The 24,438-nt window shown below is 42.5% G+C and overlaps 1 protein-coding gene across 3 annotated transcripts; it reads left to right on the top strand.

The window, feature by feature from the left end:
• The first annotated feature begins 1,589 nt into the window (after window positions 1-1,589).
• On the top strand, window positions 1,590-24,024 carry LOC120046286. Of its 3 annotated transcripts, XM_038991375.1 has the most exons (12): window positions 11,311-11,667; window positions 11,941-12,056; window positions 13,299-13,516; window positions 13,743-13,952; window positions 14,176-14,226; window positions 14,429-14,498; window positions 14,815-14,879; window positions 15,096-15,315; window positions 19,294-19,425; window positions 19,620-19,758; window positions 19,966-20,102; window positions 21,154-24,024. In XM_038991375.1, exons 8-12 carry the CDS (start codon window positions 15,215-15,217, stop codon window positions 22,901-22,903), a joined length of 2,259 nt encoding a protein of 752 aa, XP_038847303.1. In that variant the 5' UTR covers window positions 11,311-11,667; window positions 11,941-12,056; window positions 13,299-13,516; window positions 13,743-13,952; window positions 14,176-14,226; window positions 14,429-14,498; window positions 14,815-14,879; window positions 15,096-15,214; the 3' UTR covers window positions 22,904-24,024. The 3 variants fall into 3 exon arrangements, with proteins under 3 accessions (XP_038847302.1, XP_038847303.1, XP_038847301.1); XM_038991373.1 differs by having other exon boundaries at window positions 14,815-15,315; XM_038991374.1 differs by lacking the exons at window positions 11,311-11,667; window positions 11,941-12,056 and adding an exon at window positions 1,590-1,713 and having other exon boundaries at window positions 14,815-15,315.
• The last annotated feature ends 414 nt before the right edge of the window (window positions 24,025-24,438 follow it).

Below are 24,438 nucleotides of genomic sequence, written 5' to 3'. Positions count from 1 at the left end.
CGATTTGCCACAATCCAAAAATAATGAAAAAATGTCATTTCCAGATTTGCGGTGCTTGTCTTTTCCATTCATTTTGGGCGTGGAATGTTTACTCATCTTGACATTAGGCTGCTTTTGTAGTTTGAAAACATCTGTATTTTTTATTTTGTAGTAGAATGTCCCTTTAATATGTTTTTACGTTGAAGTCAGGTCATGGTGTGTCATCTAGTCAGCCTAGTTTCCCTACTATCGATGGTTTGTGTTCGCCTGATGTTCTGGTACATCTCAAACCAGAGACAGTTGGTATTTTGGGGGTGAATGGGGTGGAGAAACAACTATCATTTGTAGTGACATACATTTTGCGTTTGAGCATGTATGCCAAAACATACCACTACATGTGGGTGGGAAATAAGAGAAGGACACCTGTCTTGGCTACCTTTTTCAAATTAGCTATATGTATATTTTATTTGCCTTTTTTCCTAATTCAAATGTTAAGGTGGAAAGCTGAGAGCCCTTGCACTGTGCCAATATTTCCATTTTGGGAAATACTTTTTTGCAAAAAAAGAAAAGTGCATGTTCTGAATCATTTTTTATAAAGGGAGTATGAATAAACACAAAGTTTCAAATGTTTAAGTATTTGTCTATTGTGTTGTGTGTTTTTTTGGAGTGGAATGAATTGTCCTATTTACTTACTATTTCCCACCCTATGATAAATGTAAGCACAATTATTGTGAAGAGCTTGCATATGAAGTGAAAACAAGTGTTTTGCCAATACAATTATGAGGTCTCTGTGTTACACCAGAGATACTGGATGTAATAACGAGATGCTTGTGTCTCCGCCCTAGCAATGGGATTTGTTGTCCACAGAGCAGAATGGTGGGCTATCAAGCTTCCGCCTATTCCTCTGGACGTGTGGATACATCTCGTTATTTGAATACTTTTTTTGAATATTCCATGAGGGGTGTTGATGTCAACCGCTTGTATTCAATGGAGAGTGAGATGCTTGCTAGTCTTATGAATATGCATAGACCATCTCAGGGACAACTCTGATATAGAATGTTTTTTCTGAAAGTTGCTGGGATGTCATGTGCATCACACTATCAGTACACTCATAACAACCTAAGCATTACGGAACTTGTATTAGATCAAATAAGCATCACATATCAAAATAGTCATACATTTTTATCTTGACTAAACTCTCTCATTGCCCACCACACAAAAAAACGTCTCACTTGCTTAATAATTAATGATCTGCTTAACGTGAACAGATTTTGGGTGGATTAAACTCTCTCGCTTCGCCTCTTCGTCTCTGGTTACACTAACTACCACAATATGACTATAAAGATGATTATTATTATTGTTATTCATTCTCCCATAAAAAAAATAATTAATGATGTAGGAAGGCGAATTGATAAATGGTTCAAATGTATGATATGACAAATGTATTATTTATTTATTGAACTTTATTTATTGAATATCTATTCAAGGGTCAGCAGTGCTATAATTTGAAATCGCATAGGCCTATCTAAAACTCCTCCGCCTACATGCCCACACTGTTTGCCCTACTTGGCTTGCCGTAGTATGCTCAACTGCCCGGATAACAGGGGAATTTGAAAAACAATGGACTGTAAAAACCGGCGGTTGTAGCTAAAAGAGCTAACTAGTGTTGTGATATAAATTGGAAACTTAAATTCGGCAAATGATAATACAAGTTAGATAATTCTGCAACGCAAGGTAAGTCAAATAATAAGCCTGTTGCTAACGTCATGTGTTTCAGCCTTTGTAACTAACGTAAAGTTAGCAGCTAGCCACAGATCAAATAGAAGGTAACTAACGTTAGCTAGCTAACCTCGAATGCATAGGTCCTACTAGTTTGCAAGCTATCGTTAAATGCTGAATTGAGCCCCTCTAGCTAACGTTAGTTGCCTGATAGACCCGACGGTAAATCACAGATTTCTGGACTCCAATATGAATTAAAGCAGTACAAAAACGTGGAAAGTGCACGTACAAGCGAGAATGTTGAATACCTAACGTTACATATGAACTTACTCTTCCGGGTTCTGTGCGGTTGCTCGACCTTATTCAGTTCGAAATGTGAAACAAATATCCACAGGAATGTATTGTTAACCCGACTTTTTAGAGCGCCAGCCAGTACTGCTGTTGAAATTTCAACTGCCACATGTACAAAACCATGTAAACACCTGCAAGACTTCGGTAAGTATAGACAGGTGGGTTGTTTAGCAAAAAAACGATGCATGAGCAAAACTGACAGGGTTGGCATACAATCAAAGGATCGTTGACATTATGTAAACTTTGTGCAAATGTATTTGTTTTCATTTCATAATGAGCACTTGTCTATCATATACATCGTTAGTTGTTGTTTGGCTAGCGAATTTTAGCCATGTTAGCATAGACGTGACAGACACAACACAACACTTGAGTTAAAGTAAAGATACCTTCTTAGAAAATGACTCAAGTAAAAGTGAGTCACACAGTAGAATACCACTTGAGTAAAATTATTTGGTTTTAAATATGCTTATGTACTAAATATACTTATATATACTAGTATATATATACTTAAGCAGTGGTGGAAAAAGTACCCAATTGTCATACATGAGTAAAAGTAAAGATACCCTAATAGAAAATGACTCGAGAAAGTGAGTCACCCAGTAAAATACTACTTGAGTAAACTTCTAAAAGTATTTGGTTTTAAATATACTAAAGTATCGAAAGTAAATGTAATTGCTAAAATATACATAAGTATCAAAAGTAAAAGTATAAATCATTCCTTATTTAAACAAACCAGACACCACCATTTTTTTGTGTATTTATTTATGGATAGCCAGGGGCACACTCAAACACTCAGACATAATTTACAAATGAAGCATTGGTGTTAGTGAGTCTGCCAGATCAGAGGCAGTAGGGATGACCAGGGGTGTTCTCTTGATAAGTGTGAAATAGAAAATTGTCCTGTCCTGCTAAGCATTCAAAATGTAACTAGTACTTTTGGATGTTAGGGGAAAATGAGTAAAAAGTACATTATTTTCTTTAGAAATGTAGTGAAGTAAAAGTAGTCAAATATAAATAGTAAAATAAAGTACAGATAATCCAAAAAACGACTTAAGTAAAAATACTTTAAAGTACTACTTAACTACTTTACAACACTGTACTTAAGTATATTCCAGGCTGTATTACATTTGGCCGTGATTGGGATTCCCATAGAGCGGTGCACAATTGGCAAAGCGTCGTTAGGGTTTGGCCGGGGTAAGCTGTCATTGTACAGTCATGGCCAAAAGTTTTGAGAGTGACACAAATATACATTTTCAAAGTTTGTTGCTTCAGTGTCTTTAGGTATTTTTGTCAGATGTTACTATGGAATACTGAAGTAGAATTACAAGCATTTCATAAGTGTCAAAGGCTTTTATTGAGAATTACATGAAGTTGATGCAGAGTCAATATTTGCAGTACTGACCCTTCTTTTTCAAGACCTCTGCAATCCGCCCTGGCATGCTGTTAATTAACTTCTGGGCCACATCCTGACTGATGGCAGCCCATTCTTGCATAATCAATGCTTGGAGTTTGTCAGAATTTGTGGGTTTTTGTTTGTCCACCTGCCTCTTGAGGATTGACCACAAGTTCTCAATGGAATTAAGGTCTGGGGAGTTTCCTGGCCATGGGCCCAAAATATCGATGTTTTGTTCTCCGAGCCACTTAGTTATCACTTTTACCAAGGCGCTCCATCATGCTGGAAAAGGCATTGTTTGTCACCTAACTGTTCCTGGATGGTTGGGAGAAGTTGCTCTCGGAGGATGTGTTGGTACCATTCTTTATGGCTGTGTTCTTAGGCAAAATTGTAAGTGAGCCCACTCCCTTGGCTGAGAAGCAACCCCACACATGAATGGTCTCAGGGTGCTTTACTGTTGGCATGACACAGGACTGATGGTAGCGTTCACCTTGTCTTCTCCGGACAAGCTTTTTTCCGGATGCCCCAAACAATCGAAAAGGGGATTAATCAGAGAAAATGACTTTACTCCAGTCCTCAGCAGTCCAATCCCTGTACCTTTTGCAGAATATCAGTCTGTCCCTGATGTTTTTCCTGGAGAGAAGTGGCTTCTTTGCTGCCTTTCTTGACAACAGGCCATCCTCCAAAAGTCTTTGCCTCACTGTGCGTGCAGATGCACTCACACCTGCCTGCTGCCATTCCTGAGCAAGCTCTGTACTGGTGGTGCCCCGATCCCACAGCTGAATCAACTTTAGGAGACGGTCCTGGCGCTTGCTGGACTTTCTTGGGCGCCCTGAAGCCTTCTTCACAACAATTTAATCGCTCTCCTTCAAGTTCTTGATGATCCGATAAATGGTTGATTTAGGTGCAATCTTACTGGCAACAATATCCTTGCCTGTGAAGCCCTTTTTGTGCAAAGCAATGATGACGGCACGTGTTTCCTTGCAGTTAACCATGATTGATAGAGGAAGAACAATGATTCCAAGCACCACCCTCCTTTTGAAGCTTCCAGTCTGTTATTCGAACTCAATCAGCATGACAGAGTGATCTCCAGCCTTGTCCTCGTCAACATTCACACCTGTGTTGAGAGAATCGCTGACATAATGTCAGCTGGTCCTTTTGTGGCAGGGCTGAAATGCAGTGGAAATGTTTTGGGGGGATTCAGTTCATTTGCATGGGAAAGAGGGACTTTGCAGTTAATTGCAATTCATCTGTATATGCAAATTGCCATCATACAAACTGAGGCAACAGACTGAAAATTCATATTTGTGTCATTCTCAAAACTTTTGGCCACGACTGTAAATAATAATTTGTTCTTAACTGCTTGCCTAGTTAAAGGTTAAATAAGTATCAAAAGTAAATGTATTTGCTAAAATATAAATAAGTATCAAAAGTATAAATAATTTCAAATTCCTGATATTAAACAAACCAGACGGCACCATTTTCTTGTTTTTGAAATTTACGTATAGCCAGTGGCATATTCCAACACTCAGACATAATTTACAAACGAAGCATGTGTGTTTAGTAAGTCCGCCAGATAAGAGGCAGTAGGAATGACCAGGGATTTTCTCTTGATAAGTGTGTGAATTGGTCAATTTTCCTGTCCTGCTAAGCATTCAAAATGTAACAAGTACTTTCGGGTGTCAGGGAAAATGTATGGAGTAAAACGTTAATTGTTTTATTTGGGGTGGCAGGTAGCCTAGTGGTTAGAGCGTTGGACTTGTAACCGAAAGTTTGCAAGATCGAATCCCTGAGCTGACAAGGTAAAAATCTGTCGTTCTGCCCCTGAACACCCACTGTTCCTAGGCCGTTATTGAAAATACGAATTTGTTCTTAACTGACTTGCCTAGTTAAATAAAGGTAAAATATATATTTTTTAAATGTAGTGAAGCAAAAATATAAATAGTAAAATACAGATGCCACCAAAAAACGACTTAAGTAGTTCTTTAAAGTATGTTTACCACTGCAAATCAAGACATGGTATCAATTATAGGCATGGACAGTATATTGCCTGGGGTATTTGGAAATAGCCACGGGATGGTTTTTCAAAACCATTGAATCTATTTCTTAGAATTTTTAAAAATAAATTTGAGTATTTGTAGCTAATTTTTAAGTAAATACCTGAAGTCAACGTGTTCAATATGTTAGGAGATGAAGAAGCTTGGGTTATTCCTTTCACCGGTCACATAATTTTATTATGACACTTACCGGTAGTCCCCAGTCACGCGGTTTGTTTACAAGCACACTCAAAGAGACTGGAGCATTGTGATTCACTCACTGTTATGCATGTGCCAAATTATCTAGTTACAGTATGGATTTCACAACTAAATGTTTGCTAGCTAGATACAGTGCCTTCAGAAAGTATTCATACCCCTTGACTTTTTCCATATTTTGTTGTTACAGCCTGAATTCAAAATTGATTAAATTGATTTTCTTTCTCACCCATCTACACACACTACTCCATGACAAAGGGAAAACATGGTTTTAGAATTTTTTGCAAATGTATTGAAAATACAGGTGTAGTACTTACAGGCTCTAACCAATAGTGCGAAAAAAAAGGTTGTATGTGTAGGAAGGGAAAGAAATAAAACAACAGTAAAAAGACAGTATAACAGTAGCAAGGCTATATACAGACACCGGTTAGTCAGGCTTATTGAGGTAGTATGTACATGTAGGTATGGCTAAAGTGACTATGCATATGATGAACAGAGAGTAGCAGTAGCGTAAAAAGAGGGGTTGGCGGGTGGTGGGACACAATGCAGATAGCCCGCTTAGCCAATGTGCGGGAGCACTGGTTGGTCAGGCCAATTTGAGGTAGTATGTACATGAATGTATAGTTAAAGTGACTATGCATATATGATAAACAGAGAGTAGCAGCAGTGTAAAAGAGGGGTTGGGGGGTGGGACACAATGCAAATAGTCCGGGTAGCCATTTGGTTACCTGTTCAGGAGTCTTATGGCTTGGGGGTAAAAACTGTTGAGAAGCCTTTTTGTCCTAGACTTGGCACTCCGGTACCGCTTGCCATGCAGTAGTAGAGAGAACAGTCTATGACTGGGGTGGCTGGGGTCTTTGACAATTTTTAGGGCCTTCCTCTGACACCGCCTGGTGTAGAGGTCCTGGATGGCAGGCAACTTTGCCCCAGTGATATACTGGGCCGTACGCACTACCCTCTGAAGTGCCTTGCGGTCGGAGGCCGAGCAATTGCCGTACCAGGCAGTGATGCAACCGGTCAGGATGCTCTCGATGTTGCAGCTGTAGAACCTTTTGAGGATCTCAGGACCTATGCCAAATCTTTTTAGTTTCCTCAGGGGGAAATAGGCTTTGTCGTGCCCTCTTCACGACTGTCTTGGTGTGTTTGGACCATTCTAGTTTGTAGTTGATGTGGACACCAAGGAACTTGAAGCTCTCAACCTGCTCCACTACAGCCCCGTCGATGAGAATGGGGGCATGCTCGGTGCTCCTTTTCCTGTAGTCCACAATCATCTCCTTAGTCACGTTGAGGGATAGGTTGTTATTCTGGCACCACCCGGCCAGGTCTCTGACCTCCTCCCTATAGGCTGTCTCGTCGTTGTCGGTGAACAGGCCTACCACTGTTGTGTCGTCTGCAAACTTAATGATGGTGTTGGAGTCGTGCCTGGCCGTGCAGTCGTGGGTGAACAGGGAGTACAGGAGGGGACTGAGCACGCACCCCTGGGGAGCTCCAGTGTTGAGGATCAGCGTAGCAGATGTGTTGCTACCTACCCTCACCACCTGGGGGCGGCCTGTCAGGAAGTCCAGGATCCAGTTGCAGAGGGAGGTGTTTAGTCCCAGGTTCCTTAGTTTAGTGATGAGCTTTGAGGGTACTATGGTGTTGAACGCTGAGCTGTAGTCAATGAATAGCATTCTCACATAGGTGTAACTTTTGTCCAGGTGGGAAAGGGCAGTGTGGAGTGCAATAGAGATTGCATCATCTGTGGATCTGTTTGGGTGGGCGGTATGCAAATTGGAGTGGGTCTAGGGTTTCTGGGATAATGGTGTTGATGTGAGCCATGACCAGCCTTTCATGGCTACGGACGTGAGTGCTATGGGTCTGTAGTCATTTAGGCAAGTTGCCTTTGTGTTCTTGGGCACAGGGATTATGGTGGTCTGCTTGAAACATGTTGGTATTACAGACTCAATCAGGGACATGTTGAAAATGTCAGTGAAGACACCTGCCAGTTGGTCAGCACATGCCCGGAGCACACGTCCTGGTAATCAGTCTGGCCCCACAGCCTTGTGTATCTTGACCTGTTTAAAGGTCTTACTCACGTCCGCTACGGAGAGTGTGATCACACAGTCGTCCGGAACAGCTGATGCTCTCATGCATGCCTCAGTGTTGCTTGTCTTGAAGCGAGCATAGAAGAGATTTAGCTTGTCTGGTAGGCTCGTGTCACTGGGCAGCTCGCAGATGTGCTTCCCTTTGTAGTCTGTAATAGTTTGCAAGCCCTGCCACATCCGACAAGCGTCGGAGCCGGTGTAGTATGATTCAATCTTAGCCCTGTATTGATGCTTTGCCTGTGTGATGGTTCGTCGCAGGGCATAGCGGGATTTCTTGTAAGCTTCCGGGAACAAATTCTTATTTTCAATGACGGCCTAGGAACGGTGGGTTAACTCCCTTGTTCAGGGGCAGAACGCCAGATTTTTACCTTGTCAGCTCGGGGATTCGTTTTTGCAACCTTCCGGTTACTAGTCCAACGCTCTAACCACCTGACTTACATTGCACTCCACGAGGAGCCTGCATGGCAGGCTGACTACCTGTTACGCGAGGGCAGCAAGAAGCCAAGGTAAGTTGCTAGCTAGCATTAAACCTATCTTATGAAAAACAATCAATCTTAACATAGTCACTAGTTAACTACACATGGTTGATGATATTACTAGTTTATCTAGCGTGTCCTGCGTTGCATATCGATGCAGTGCCTGTTAATTTCTCATTGAATCACAGCCTACTTCGATAAACGGGTGATGATTTAACAAGCGCATTTGCGAAAAAAGCACTGTCGTTGCACCAATGTGTACCTAACCATAAACATCAAAGCCTTTCTTTAAAATCGATAACAAGTATATATTTTTAAACCTGCATATTTAGTTAATATTGCCTGCTAACATGAATTTCTTATAACTAGGCAAATTGTGTCACTTCTCTTGCGTTCCGTGCAAGCAGTCAGGGTATATGCAGCCGTTTGGGCCACCTGGCTCATTGCGAACTGTGTGAAGTCCATTTATTCCTAACAAAGGCCGTAATTAATTTGCCAGAATTGTACATAATTATGACATAACATTGAAGGTTGTACAATGTAACAGCAATATTTAGACTTAGGGATGCCATCCGTTAGATAAAATACGGAACGGTTCTGTATTTCACTGAAAGAATAAACGTTTTGTTTTCGAAATTATAGTTTCCGGATTCTACCATTTTAATGACCAAAGGCTCCTATTTCTGTGTGTTATTATGTTATAATTAAGTCTATGATTTGATAGAGCAGTCTGACTGAGCGATGGTAGGCACCAGCAGGCTCGTAAGCATTCATTCAAACAGCACTTTAGTCCGTTTGCCAGCAGCTCTTCACAATGCTTCAAGCATTGCGCTGTTTATGACTTCAAGCCTATCAACTCCCGAGATTGGGCTGGTGTAACCGATGTGAAATGGCTAGCTAGTTAGCGGGGTGCGCGCTAATAGCGTTTCAAACGTCACTCGCTCAGACTTGGAATGGTTGTTCCCCTTGCTCTGCATGGGTAACGCTGCTTCGAGGGTGGCTGTTGTTGATGTGTTCCTGGTTCGAGCCCAGGTAGGAGCGAGGAGAGGGACGGAAGCTATACTGTTACACTGGAAATACTAAAGTGCCTATAAGAACATCCAATAGTCAAAGGTATATGAAATCCAAATCATATAGAGAGAAATAGTCCTATAATTCCTATAATAACTACAACCTAAAACTTCTTACCTGGGAATATTGAAGACTCGTTTTAAAAGGAACCACCAGCTTTCATATGTTCACATGTTCTGAGCAAGGAACTTAAACGTTAGCTTTTTTACATGGCACATATTGCACTTTTACTTTCTTCTCCAACACTTTGTTTTTGCATGATTTAAACCAAATTGAAAATGTTTCATTATTTGAGGCTCAATTGATTTTATTGATGTATTATATTAAGTTAAAATAAGTGTTCATTCAGTATTGTTGTAATTGTCATTATTACAAATAAATAGAAAAAATAGACCGATTAATCGGTATCGGCTTTTTTTGGTCCTCCAATAATCGGTATCGGCGTTGAAAAATCATAATCGGTCGACCTCTAGTGTGTAGTGCGATTGAGATTGCGTCATCTGTGGATCTGTTGGGGCGGTATGTGAATTGGAGTGAGTGTAGCGTTTTCGGGATGATGGTGTTGTGAGCCATGACCAGCCTTTCAAAACACTTCATGGCTACTGAGTGAGTGCTAGTAGTCATTTAGGCAGGTTACCTTCGCATTCTTCCACTAAATTATCCAAATGAACCTATAGACTGATAAGCATGGCTGTCAATTGTATTTACATCGACTGGTTTTTCCATCAATGAATAAAAATCATTATTTAGCCATTTTGTCAGGCAACCGTTTTATTTATAGGCTTTAAGAAAAAAAGATCAGCCAGAAGTCGATGTAAACCCTGATCTGATCGTCCTCGTACATCAAAGGTTCGACTCCTGACTTTTTGGCTTGGATGGCCAGTTGTAGAACTTTTATCTTTTTCCCTTTAGTTAAGGAACTTTGCGACAATGTCCCTTTGGTTTGCTGCTCATGTCCCCTCTCGGGCCGCCTGTTCAATTTTGGTAGCCCGTATGAAGTTCTACTTGCTCAGTAGTTGTGGTATTACCTTTTCCAGTAATTCTTCAATTTTGGGTTGTTTAACAGCTTTCGGGAAAATTTACAAAACTGTAGTCCTCCATCCCGTTTTGTTCTTTTTGTTAATCCACACTTTTCTGTAGCTTTTCTCATGCGATTTCCCCCATGGTTAACCCGGTTTCGGCCTTGTTCACACGTTTGCCCAGTTTAGTCATATCAGTTTTGATTTATTTGATCATTTCTTTAACTGTTTAGACAGTTTATTCTTGCCAGTGCGAATTTCTGTTAGTAGTGTCTATAAACTCAATTTAGACAAGTCGTCAGCTTCACGGTCCATGGCCATGTTGTTTCGCTGTGTTTGTTTGTCTTTTTCTAGGTTTAGTATTTGCCATAACATGCAGTTGCCAACATAACGTTTCAGTTATTTATTGATGTTGGTCAAGTTATTTTCTACTTAAGAGGCATACTTTTCATAAAGGAAGGGAATGCCAAACGGATCACCTTCACCTGACTACCTTACGGCCGGCATACCGGAAATCGTCTCAAATCTTTTCTTTTGGTGTTACAGATGGAAGTCCGATTGACTCATGGATACCAATTTTATATCTCTGCGCTAACGCTAGTTAGCAACTTCCTTCAAACTGCACGCAGACACACGAATGTTATCCATGAGTTCATCTGACTCTGGGGAAGTAGATAAAGAGCTTCATTGCATTAAAGGGATCCTTCTGGATTTTGGCAATCTCATTCCGCTATTGGACGGAGAAGATGGGCAGGGTTTCACAGTGCATAATGCTTAATTCCCTTGTGTTGTGCAGGATGTCTTTCATCTCAATGGGAACTGTGCGCAAAGGAGTGATATAGCAGCGCCCCTTGCTGTTGAAGGCTTCGTTGCAAAACTGCAGCAAGGGTCTGTCAATAGAACAGGATGTTACCAAACCACAGAAAAATATGTGGTTTTGTGCGATTGCTTTATGGGATAGCTAGCAACTTGGAAACGATTAACCATAATAGTAATGTTAAATAATACACATTGGCTGTTAAAATAATATATTATATGTCTGTTTCCTCCCATTTTAGTATATTGTGATGGTTATGACGTTTTGTTTTTTCTTATAATTATTAGTTGGAGGTATCTACAGTATCTTCTACCTAGCCTAGCTTTTAGTTAGTAGTGATGCGAACTTTGGCTCTTTTTAGTGACTCATCTTTTTGACTCGTTCAGTCAAAAGAACGACTCATTTCGTTAGTGTACATCTCTGGAGCCACCGAGCCGAATGAGCGCTTATTAATTCTTCTGCAGTCATTGCTGCCAGCAGGTCAATCGAACGACAAAAATGAACTAGTGAGTCGCGCAGAAAAACTAATCATGACTCGAGTCAGTAAACAGCCGTTAAAAAATAACAATTTCACGAAATAGCTAGCTGCTCCGTAAACTAGCTTGACTTGATAGAAAGTTAGAGAAACAAGTTGAGGAAAAAGTAACTCAACAAAACATGTTTTATTATAACCTGAAACAGTGTGTTTCTCCTGTCTTGAATGAAAAGGTCATATTTTGCAATCTCCCAAAATAATTGTAATCTCTCCTTACATTGTGAACCCCATATTCACCACCCAGAAACGGAACGAGAGAGCATGAAGATGACATGGCGTAATGAAATACCCGATGTGTACGGGGCATCAGGGATGAGCAAACAAATCGTGATAGCCACACACAGAGACCTGCGTTTCGAGGTCAGTTAATATTACTTTCCTGTGGATATTTTGTCACACATTTCCAACTGAATAAGTACGAAATCAGCAGACAGGTAGAGTAAGTTCAAATTAACTTTATTCAACATTGTGACTTGTAAAGGTACTGTTTGGAATTTTTTTACTGTAAAAGTTAGAGACGAGTGAGAAAATACATTTCACTCAGATTAACGTTAGATGGTGCTTTATTTACTTAACCAAAACAGTTAACTCGGGCTACAAGGTGATTCCACATTCTGCCAACGGAATGGGAACGAAAAATATTTTTGGTATATCAGATTGTTCTGGCAATTCTCATATAGGAACTTTATTGTGAGGAAAGATGTTTAACATGCTTTTTACATTTGTATCACAAACCATTTTTGTGAAAATCATAATGCAATTGGCCCTTTATAGACCTGTACATGCCTCCTGTAAGACCTTACCGTACATGATACAGACAACATTTTGGTGCCGTCATACTCCTTATAGTGTGCTGTAACACGTCATACTCCTCATAGTGTGCTGTAACATATGGAGTATGTCTAGATTCTGAAATATGCATTTTCATATAAATGTATTCAACATTTAAAAATATACTAGTCATACATGAACATTTCCAGAGTGGTCTCTGATATTTTTCATGATATGTTCCATTTTATAAACGTATAGGTAGGTCATTAACCAATCACATTCCTACTTTAGGGTTGCACATTCATCAAATCACCAGCAGAGGGAGTTCGGTTTGAGTTCCCGGTGGTGGTGCTCATAAAATGTATCATAACTTCATAATTAGTAGAGAGCCCACTCTGGAAATGTGGAGTATATTGTTCCAAACAATGTCTTAAAATGAACAAAATCAAAGAGTGTGGTTTTGAGATATTCATATTAAGATTTTTGTTGTTGAATATATTTATGTGAAATGTATATTTCAGAATCTAGACATACTCCATATATTACAGCACACTATAAGGAGTATAATGACGACAAAGATGTTGTCTGTATCATGTGCGGTTCAATGATCATAAGGTCTTACAGGAGGCATGCATAGGTCTAAAATTGCCAATTTCATCATGATTGTCTAACAAATGGTTTGTTATACAAATATAAAAAGCATGCTAAACATCCCTTCCTCTGAATGTATTTCCTATGTGAGAATTCCCAGAACAATCTGAGATAGAATCACCATTCAAATCACCTAAGGCCAAGGTTTATTTGTGTTATCCATATGCCTTGGTTTGTTAGGTTTGTCCCTGCGACCAGCAGTCTAGTCATTTTTGGTGTTAGTGGACCAGGACAGGACCACCATGCAGCAGCACCCACCAGGGGCAGGAGGGTGCTTCTTGGGTATGCTGTCCCCTGGCCATGGGGCAAGAAAGCTGGAAGGGAAATCTTTCTACCTGGACGCTGTGAAGAGTCGCCCTGCGGCCTTTCTTGCGGAGGCCATATCCCGTCTCGGAGGGGTAGGAAAGCTGGGAAGAATTGGGGCAAATTAAGCACTGGGGGGGTCAGTCATTAGATAATGACATGCTGGGATTATTCTGTAGTAGACATGAGACCGAGAGACTTCTATATATTTTCATTTCAGATTTTATAGTGCTAAGCCTCAAGGTGGACTCCAGCAATATAACATGATTATATGATGATACATGCAGTGATACTTAGTATTATTTTGTCAAATGTTTGCAGAGAATTGAGAGTTTCCTGAATAAGGATGTCAGCTTTGTTGTGACTGGGAGCCGAGAGGGACTCCGAGGCGAGAGTTTCGTAGTGACCCGAGGTGGGTCAGACGGGATGACCGGGGAGTGTCACAGCTCTCCCCGCTCCACCAAACCGAGAGAGAGCATCATGACCAGCACCAGGCAGCAGCGTCCATCCACTGGCACTCCCAGACCAATGGTATGGCCTTCCATCCCAGTGCCATCCTACTTTGCGGTGCATTAACATCAAACCATCTGTAATATCTATTTTTATTCACAGAATATCATAGCATTAAAAAAATATATATATATTCTGTCGTCCATTCATGGCTTCTTGGATGTAGACCTTACTGTGTTAGAGAGCTTCTGCTTGTATTAAAAGGAACTGGTATGGGGATTCTCAGCGCTTTTTGTTTCTGCAGGTGTGTGGCAGCCGCGGGAAGGCCCTGCTAGAGAAAGCCATTAGGAATAATGTGAGTGCTTTTATTAGGTTGATTATGTGGCCTGATCCCAAACTGTCTCCTACCCTTAGACAGGGTTAGGGCTAGAGGTTGATTTGAAAACGGGTTGTCATGGCCTTGCGGTCGGTTTCCATGTGTGGTAATGGATCTTCATTTCTCCGTGCTGTTAGACCTTGTAACACGAAAACACTGCGTCAATGGTTTTATCTTTCAGGAACGGCTTCAGGGGAACAGTGTTTTGGCCAATGCCCGCTCCTGGGGAGTCAAGATAGTGCACGTGGACGGTATCCTTTTCACTATCAAACAAACACCTCTGTAGAACTCACATTCTCGTCACTCATACCTTTTTTAGGTTGACTAACTACTGCAACTACTCACAGTTTGCCACAGGATCACCTTGTGTTGAGGTGTCCTACTGTTTGCGTGTCAAATTTTCACCCAGTAATTTACATATCCAAGGAACCTCATTCTGTTGTGCTGTATTGATCCTAAGCTGACAGCAGATGGCGTCAGATCATTTTCTTAGTCTAGCCTGAGCTATTTGGCTCTTACCAAGACTATGGGCCGTATTATTAAATGTGATCCTTAATTTAGATAAAGATCTCCTGACGCATGTCCAACTGTTGACAGCGGAGAGCTCCAAGGCCAAACGCAGGAAAACTGAGGTAATGTGGTACACCAACCTGTTAGACCTCGTCTATCCTAATTTATTATTTTACACTGAGGACTGGCAAATTAATGTATTTTATAAAGAAAGAGATTGGACCTCTGTCTGCACCAGAAGCATGGTTAGGCCTAAATGTTACTTTTGTCATTTGCTTGTTTGAAATGCTTGCATTAATAAAGGGCTGATGTTAACCTTTTCCCATTTTTTGGTTTAGCTGAAAAATCCAAAGTATCCTGCTGTGTCTCGTGTCATCAAAGGTCATTGAATGTCAACTATTTTATTATTTTCGACTATGGAAATGTGCTGTGGTGTCTTGTAACTCCATTGACTTTCATGCTATTGATGCTATATTTTTTTTCCTGCATTCTCTTTCTCCCTTGGTCCACAGCTGGTGCTTTGAAGTCCCCCTATCTGAAGGTAGAGGATTCAAGCAGGTGGGTCCCTCTCTCCTCCTCTCCATGCACCCCCCCCACACTTCAGCTGCTTCTAAGCAATAGGCTACATCCCATCTCCTCAGTCCTGGGGGCAATTCAAGGCCAAGTGCAACAAGATACTGCAAGATCTTTGTGTCTCCTCAGTGCGAGTTTCCCCTTCAAAAAGCCAACTCCACCTGACCCCCACCTCCCCATGTAAAGATATCTTTCCCAACCCAACCCTTTCCCTCTCATCTCCTCTACCGAAGCCTGGCCTGCACAGTGTGGGGGCTAAGGCAAGTGGGGAGCTTGGCTAGCATGGGCCTTTAAAATTTAATCACGACCTCCAAGAGGGCAGAGTGTGGAGGGGTGACTCGCTGCTGTTCTTGTTTAGCCAAAAGTCTGAATAACAAGGGTGGGTTGTATTCCCATTGCCCTCTTCCCCGAAGTGTGCAAAATAATTGGTACAAGCCGAACAAAGATACCAACATCCACCATGTTTCTTACACCAGTCTATTCCTTCGAAATCAATGAGTAAACACTATGGGGAGAAGGATAGTCGAACTGCAACCTTGGTGTTTATCAGGAGGTCAAGGAAGAGGTGGAGGTCTAGGCAGGATGGCTAACTCCGAGTAAGACATTCTGCGTTAGCGTCATAGTAGCTGAGTCTTGGAACAGAAGCAGTCCACAGTTTGCCAGCTAATCACTCTGAAACCAAAATGTGGGTGGTGATCAGTGATGTGCGGTGAGTTGGATGGCTGGGTCAGCACTGGCTAGTATCAAAGCCAGGTTTACTCACAAATACACCTTGATGAAGGCCAAGTTAACCGTACAACAGATGGCTCCAACAACCAGTGTAACATAGGCTATTAACTGAAATTGACAACATTTTCACCAAATGTAATTACCAATGTAGCTAAAATACAGTGCCTTTGGAAAGTATTCAGACCCCTTGACTTTTTCCACATTTTGTTACGTTACAGTCTTATTTTAAAATGTATTATATTATTTTCCCCCCTCATCAATCTACACACAATACACCATAATGACATAGCAACAATAGGATTTTAGATTTTTTTGCTAATTTATAATTTAAAAAAATATCACATTTGAATACTTATGTAAATAAGGTATTTCAGTTTTTTTAATTTTATTATACATTAGCAAAAATGTCTAAACCTGTTTTCACTTTTTTCTATTATGGGGTATTGTGTGTAGATTTACTGAGGATTTATACTTTTATATATTTTTAAATTACATCCATTTTAGAACAAGGCTGTTACATAGCAAAATGTGGAAAAAGTCAAAGGGTCTGAGTACTTAACGAAGGCACTGTACATGGCGGTATATTTCAATTTCATCCGATAAAATGACACACTACTAGCTCGGTCATAGACCGATGTAGCATCAACAGTTACAACTGATAGGTGGCACTAAAAGACCAATATATGGACACATTTCATCAGAATAATTCGCACCGCAAACTCAATAGCCTTTCACAATAGATTTACAATTCTTCCAATGCGCAAACACACACACATGATTATGTGAAATATTACACACACACATATGATAAAATACGGTTCTAATGCCATTTTCATATCAACAATCGAAATTACCGAACAATGCAGTTGAAAAAGTGGCTCATCAAAACAAAATTCTAGCTTCAAAGCGATGTTGTCTGATTCAACAGTAGTCTAACCTTCAAATTGCCAGGGAAAATGCATTTAGGCCTAACATTACTTGTACAGTTAAGTCTGTTCTTCTGGTGAACCTCTCTGTGACAGAGCTGTAAAAGTCAAGCAGAACCCCATGTCCATTATTTTATTCTGTATGCGCACAGCAGGGCCACGGTTGTGGGAGACGCATCCCCAAGGCCCATTATGTCCACAAGGCATAAGTAAATGTCTAATATGTGTGATGCCATTACAGACAAGTGGACAGTCCAGTACATGGTGATTGCATGTCAGGTCTTGTGTGTAGAGCTCCTGTATGCTGCCTCTGTCTGGTCTTAACTTTCATTATAGTTGACGTTCTGCTCTTCCACTCTGATGTTCCAAACGGTACGCTACATTATTCCAACTTGGAAAATTGTTCCGAGGTGCAATAGTGTCCAGTTGACAGTTTGTTTTTGCAAGCTAGCTAGCTTTGTTCAGTTCAAGGGATGCGAGCGCCAAATTATGTAGACACACACAAATGTTGCTCAGCTTACACCAGGCAATACCCACACAACATGTTTAGGCAATATGCTGTGCAAAATATGAAATTGGCTCGAATGAAGCTACTTCAAGCTAGGCAAAGCAGCAACACCTATGCTGACCCTGTCCATTAACAATGACTGTAGTCAGGAAAGGCTGCACATGTAAAGGGTATTAATGGATTTGAATGGCTGGAAAGAATGAATAACCTGGCACCTTTCCTGAGGTTTTGATGCAGTTTTAGCACATTTTGAGGGTTTGAGCGTAAATACCACCAGAATCATTGATAGAAAACAGATAACAAAAAATGTCAATTTTATTTGGATTTCATGACAGATTTTTAAAAGTAGTTTATCACAGGGCACTTGCCTACCATGACTGCACGTCACAGGTGGTGATGCTCTGCCCCTGGCCTTTGTATATCCTCTCCTCCACCCCACCCGATGCTAGCTTAGGAGGCTAGTGTTTCAGCCAGGCTGATTTCCTTAATTGAACTTTTAGAACTCCCCTGACTGTTAGGTAATGTGACGAGTGCCATCAGTGAGGCAGGCATTCGGGCTGCTCCCTGGGAGCCCAGGGCTCAAGCGGAGGATACGGTTTCTTCTGTTCCACCTTGCCTTTGCAAGCAGCCCTGCATTGAATTCAGTGGACACGAAGGGGGACTCAATGTGCTAAAAGCAATTTTCAGCAGCCCTATCATTTAAGCTAATTACAGGGCCATGCCTGCTCAGCTACGGTATTGGGCCCATTCCATGAGAAATTGAGCCCGTGGGCTGTGACAGCTAAACCCGTTTGGTTGTTAGCTGGGTCATGTTCATTAGGACACACTGTAGCAAAACATTCAATGGGAATCAAGAATTTCTTATTGGACAGATGGTACTCTCTTTCTGAGCGATTTCTAACTTTTTGTACCTACTGAACACAACCCAGGTCTTAGTTGGGGTCTGTTTGATATAAGTCAAGGCTAAGACCTTACTGTAGTGTACAGTATTTACAGTGCATTCGGAACCTTCCACAAGGACAACCATCTCGTGCAGCCAGACGGAAGCCACTCCTCAGCCCACTTGAAGTTTGCAAAAGGCACCTAAAGGACTCGTAGACCATGAGAAATAACTCTGGCCTGAATGCCAAGCATGACGTCTGGAGGAAACCTGGCACCATCCTTACGGTGAAGCATGGTGGTGGCAGCATCATGCTGTGGGGGTGTTTTTCGGCAGCAGGGACTGGGAGACTAGTCAGGATTGAGGGAAAGATCCTTGATGAAAACATGCTCAGGACCTCAGACTGAGGTGAATGTTTACCTTCCAACAGGACAACGACCTTAAGCACACAGCCAAGACAATGCAGGAGTGGCTTCGGGACAAGTCTCTGAATGTCCTTGAGTGGCCCAGCCAGAGCCTGGACTTGAACCCGATTGCACATTTCTGGAGACCTGAAAATAGCTGTGCAGCGACGTTCCCCTCCAACCTGACAGAGCTTGAGAAAAATGGGAGAAACTCTCCAAATAAATTTGCAAACATTTGGAAAAATCTGTTATTGCTTTGTCATTATGGGGTGTTGTGTGTAGATTGAGGGGGGGGGCAATTTAATACATTTTTAGAATAAGGCTGTAATAAAATGTGGGAAAAGTTGAGGGGTCTGAATATTTTCCGCACTGTATGACTTGTTTTAACAGCATGTGGTCATGTACAGTGTAATCAAACCTAGCGTTATCCAAGTGTATATTTTCTGCTGTGCAATGACTTTCACCTTAAATCTAATTGTAGTATCCAATTCTCTCTCCTGTTTGTTATGGAACCAGGAAATACAAGGCCCTGCACATGCAGTCCATGACCTTCCCCACTCTATGCTACTCTGGCCGGTTCAGTCCTTTTGAGCCCCCTGCACCCCCCCAGCCTGAGAGAGTCAAGGAGCAGGAACAAAACAAAGCCAGGTATAACACACTGAACAGGCCACAAGCCTAACCTTACTGGCCTTGGAACTCGGCCATTGCTTGTTTTTATCTCTACGACAGCCCAGCAATGGTGCTCTTTTGATGTTGGTGTACACATTATATGGTTCAGACAATACATTTATGCCTTTTTATACAGAGGGAAGACACTTCTAACTTTTTCCCCCATTAAATAGACAGATAATTAAGAGTTTGAGTACAAGCCAGGACAAACCTCGAAGCCCTCTCCCACGCAACCCCTCACTTTGCCGGGCACGCAAAAAGAACCTGGGCTACTGCGAGTGCTGTCATGAACCCTTTAAGGACCAGGATGAGGTAAGACGTGTATCCAAGTATTTTTTTTTTCTCTCAGTTTTGTCTGTTAATGTCAATATTTTGTCTGTCTGTTAATGTCAATGTTTTTGTCTCTGTTAATGGTTTGTCTGGTAGCTTGTGTTTTGTATGTCTGTTTTTGTCAATGTCAATATTTTTGTCTGTATTCTATTTCTTTCACTCCTCACTACGTTAACTCTTGTCTGGCAGCACTTGCAGTCGGCTCAGCATCGTGGCTTTGTGCAGGACCCCTCCCACTACAGCCTGGTGGACCAGCTGGTGGCTGACATGGAGCCGGGCTTCGCCCCCTGTCCAGCCCCAGAGTCAGCAGCCACAACACTGCTCAGGTGAGAGCCAGGCCTGTCCACTAACATGGCATTGTCATACGTTCGTTGGCGTCACTCCTACGCAACGCTCGTCCCTCAACAGACCGGTCTTGTAAGTCATTGAACTGATATGTTGTGGAACTCCTATTCAAAATCAGAAAGCATCTGCCATAGAAAATTAAAACTTCCTAATTTCTGAAATTATTGCGCTCTCCTATGGCTATTTATGAAACAGGCTAAATTACACATGTTGTGATAGTGATTCAATAATTTGCAAATAAAAACAAAGCGGTGGCTACCTCCTGCAAAAATTATGGCCGCCAGTGTCTTGATCAGCTGCTTAGCTAACTTGTTGTAGGTAGCTTACTGACATAGACCTTTAGTGACATGCCTAGCTTGTTTTAAATTACCCTGAAGTTGAAGCTAGACACGCTGTCCCAAAATGAAGAGGGACCTTTATCAGAAATGAGTCAGCTTGTTTCTCCTCCTTCGCTTAGCTACTTTGCAACATTGGGTCATCTGAGCGCAGCAGCAGTTGACTCCGGAAGCTACTGCACTGACTCACGGCAGAACAGGCAGCTGCTTCATCATGAAATTGTCAAATTTCAGAAATTATTTTCCATCCTTGAAGCCCTAAACTCCTGAGCTAAAAATGTTTTAACTAAGACTTCCAAAAAAAACGCCAACATTATACAGATTTATTGTTTTAGATTAATTCAGACTGTTTTGAGGCAGACATGGGGTTCAGCAGACAATGTTACCTAGGTAATATTTTTGAATGTTATGACAGCACATTGTAGACTAACTAATTTTCATCTATCCCATTACTCATTGCAAGATACGAGACATGTCGCTGCAGGCGGAATCGTCACGCTATCTAGCGTAAGACAATGCTAACACGGTTTAGAAGTACCCTGCTACTATAATGCAATCCAAATTATAATGGAGGTTGGATTAAAATCACTTAAAATTGTGCCATACCATTCACATGTACCATGGTTATTTCTCAGAAATGTTCTCTTAAAAAAATTATCTTCTAAAAGTGGTGTTGTGCTTTCTGCTGCCCTATCAGGTTGGAGACTCACCCACTTCTACTACAACTGCCCCACAGCCCCTCTGAGATGCAGACGCACAGTGAGACAGAGCACGCCATCCAGGCTCTGCTTACCCAAGGCTCACCGATCAACACCCTGGACCCAGATCCAAGCCCTCCCACTCCGAGCCTAGTCCCCCTGTCATCCCATGCCCAGCCTCTCTCCCCCTGCCCTGACACCCTCAGCCTACTCCTCCTGCCATCCCTCCCCCAGCCTCTCTCCTCCTGCCCTGACAACCACCCTCCCTCCCCTGACACCCTTTGTCAGTCCCCCACCCTAGCCCCCCTACCAAACCACTCCCAGCCCCTCTCCCCCTTCCCCAACACCCAATGCCAGCCCCCCAGCCCCTACTCCCAGCCTCCCACCCCTAACTTATCCCCCATATCATCTAACCCCCAACTACTCTTCCCTTGCCCTGACACCCTATGCCAGCCCCCCAGTCCCTACTCCCATCCTCCTGTCCTCAGCCCTAAAACCATGTTTCCCTTTGAGCCCATGTCCCAACCCGACAGCCCCTACTCTCAGCCCCCAGTCCTCAGCCCCCAGGTCCTGCTTCAGTCCCCCACTCCTCACCATCCCACAGAGGAGGAAGATATGGAGATTGACAGCCATCTGTCAGCATCCGCAGAGGTGGAACCAGTCCCTCAGACTGTCCCAGTTCGGTCTCGCTCCCTTCCTCGGCTCTGGATCACTGCAGCGAACCAGAAGAAACGCAGCCGATCAGTCAGTCCTGACACCAAGGCCAGCAAGAGGAGAAGGACCTCCCTGGCCAACCGTCACAAATCAAAACCCATCTGGGGCTTCAACAGTGCTGGATGGACAAGGAAGGAACACCAGCCCTTAGTCCCATCCACATATACTGGCAATGGACATGAGCTTGTGGCTAAGGCCTGCTCCCTGCCCAAAGAACTAGGAACTGCAGAACAAAGACAAACCACAGATCAGCTGGAAGTGAAGGGAATATCACTGGTGCCAACAATAACACAAGAGAGAATAAACAAAGTTGGGAGCGGTGTGGGCATCCGAGCAGCCAACCACTGTCACTCTGTGTCCATGTGTGGCCCGGACCATGCAATATGTCCTTTGTTGAAGGTGGACAAGATAACCAGTTGGCCTCCAGTGGAAGTGTTTGGTACAAACCGCCATTCTTTTGCCACATCCGCTCGCTCTTATACAAGGAGCTTCGCAAGGCTTCCCGTGAAGTCCACAGGCAATCCGTCAGGTCATATGGATCATTCCATCTTCATGGACGGGGGTGTTCTACAGCAGCACTCCACAGTGACTCCAAACATCAGTGCTTCTTTCCCTCCCCAGCTTCTTCACCACCCTTCAGATAGACCAACCCACTGCCCCGCCTCCAGCCAGGACTCCAACCCCTGCCACTCCCAGTCAGTCACCTCCATCTGTATCGAGTCTGCCCTGCTTCCCGACCTGGCCATCCCCTCTGACTCGGACTCGGACTGGGAATGCGATCTCATGTCCCGCCTCGGCCCCACTGCCGCCACCTCCGCCCCTTCCACCCTTTCCCTCGCGCAACCAGCGGGGAGCCACCACCAGCAGCTGGACTTGGAGCTACTACAGAGACCCTGCAGCACCTGGACGCTGCACGACACCAGCTATGAGTCGCATCTGTGCGCTGTGTTGCAGCAGCCCCTCACCCCGCCGCCGGACCCCTCTCTAGTGTTTTCCAGGACAGTAATGCAAAGTCTAGAAGTGACTCAGCCCTGACTCGGGAATGACGGAAGAAGGGTTGGTTACTTGACCCATCGAAGTCCCAATACACAAACTTTTTGACCTACGTGGTTTTACATATGAAGTCGTCAAACAAAGTGGACAGACATAACAAACATCGCAACTAAATAACATTGACGTTGAAGCTTGTATTTGTCAGGCATCTCCCCAAAACTCGACGGATTATTCATGATGTATTACTGCAGAATGCCGCAATTACATCCTTATAACACTGACTTACGAGGACCTGATGAGGATCCTATGGCCTTGTGTTTCTGGGCCCATCCCTGATCCATTAATAATTAAAGCACCCAGGCCATATTTTGTCTCATGCAGACTTTTGTCTTTCAGCAGCAATCTCCGGGAACAAGCAACGGTATTGAGAATTTAATGAGTCTCTGCTGGAGGGGGCATTACTCAATTAGTTTAAGTGCTGCGTCTGGATCGGCTCCCAGTAGCGCCGGTGTTGATGTTCAGATGGGGTAAAGAGTTAAGTGAGTGAAGGACTCGACAGGACTCTGCAGTCCCGGCCAGAAACTCTGATTAATCCTGAAAGGGCTTCTTTGAAGGAGATCCAACGAAAGGGACTGGATGAGTGAAAGGGATGTGGGGGCTTGCCACAGTGCACTCACCACTGATGGGATCTCCACCATATATATTCCTTTGACAACTGTTTCATAATATTGTTTGCCGATTATATAGTTCCAGACATATGAGGTGTGCTTGCAAGAACTGTTTTTTTCAGAGTTAAAAGGTTGGGACAAAATGTCCCAAAAACTACTGATAAGTGAAGTGGATGTTTGCAACATTTTTACCTCATTGTGTTACTTTAAGCATGTGTCTTTGTCCAAGTGCAACAAAAGACTGACTCCAGCTGAGTATTTTATTATTTTTCTTCACTAATTATGTTGAATATGACATTATCTCAAACTGAAGAATGGTTTTATAAAATGTGCTTTATTTCTGAAAGGTTTGTCAGCGTTCAGCCTTTCACAACGTGAATGCATAATGTCTCATGTTGGTTTTAACAAATGTTTAAAATGTAAATATATACAGTACCAGTCAAAGGTTTGGACACACTTACTCAATCAAGGGTTTTTCTTTGTTTTTACTATTTTCTATATTGTAGAATAATTGTGAAGACATCAAAACTATGAAATAACAAATGGAATCATATAGTAACCAAAAAAGTGTTAAACAAACCAAATATTGTATATTTGAAGTTCTTCAAAGTAGTCACCCTTTGCCTTGATGATAGCTTTGCACACTCTTGGAATTCTCTCAACCAGATTCACCTGGAATGCTTTTCCAACAGTCTTGAAGGAGTTCCCACATATGCTGAGCACTTGTTCTTCACTCTGCGGTCCAACTCATCCCAAACCATCTCATTTGGGTTGAGGTTGGGTGATTGTGGAGGCCAGGTCATCTGATGCAGCACTCCGTCACTCTCCTTCTTGGTCAAATAGCCGTTGCACAGCCTGGAGGTGTGTTTTGGGTCATTGTCCTGTTGAAAAACAAAATGATTGTCCCAC

This window comes from Salvelinus namaycush, chromosome 4, assembly GCF_016432855.1.
Source record: "Salvelinus namaycush isolate Seneca chromosome 4, SaNama_1.0, whole genome shotgun sequence".
NCBI classification, from domain to species: domain Eukaryota; kingdom Metazoa; phylum Chordata; class Actinopteri; order Salmoniformes; family Salmonidae; genus Salvelinus; species Salvelinus namaycush.
Note: the sequence above shows the minus strand (reverse complement) of the source record. Positions and strands in the feature narration are given on the sequence as shown.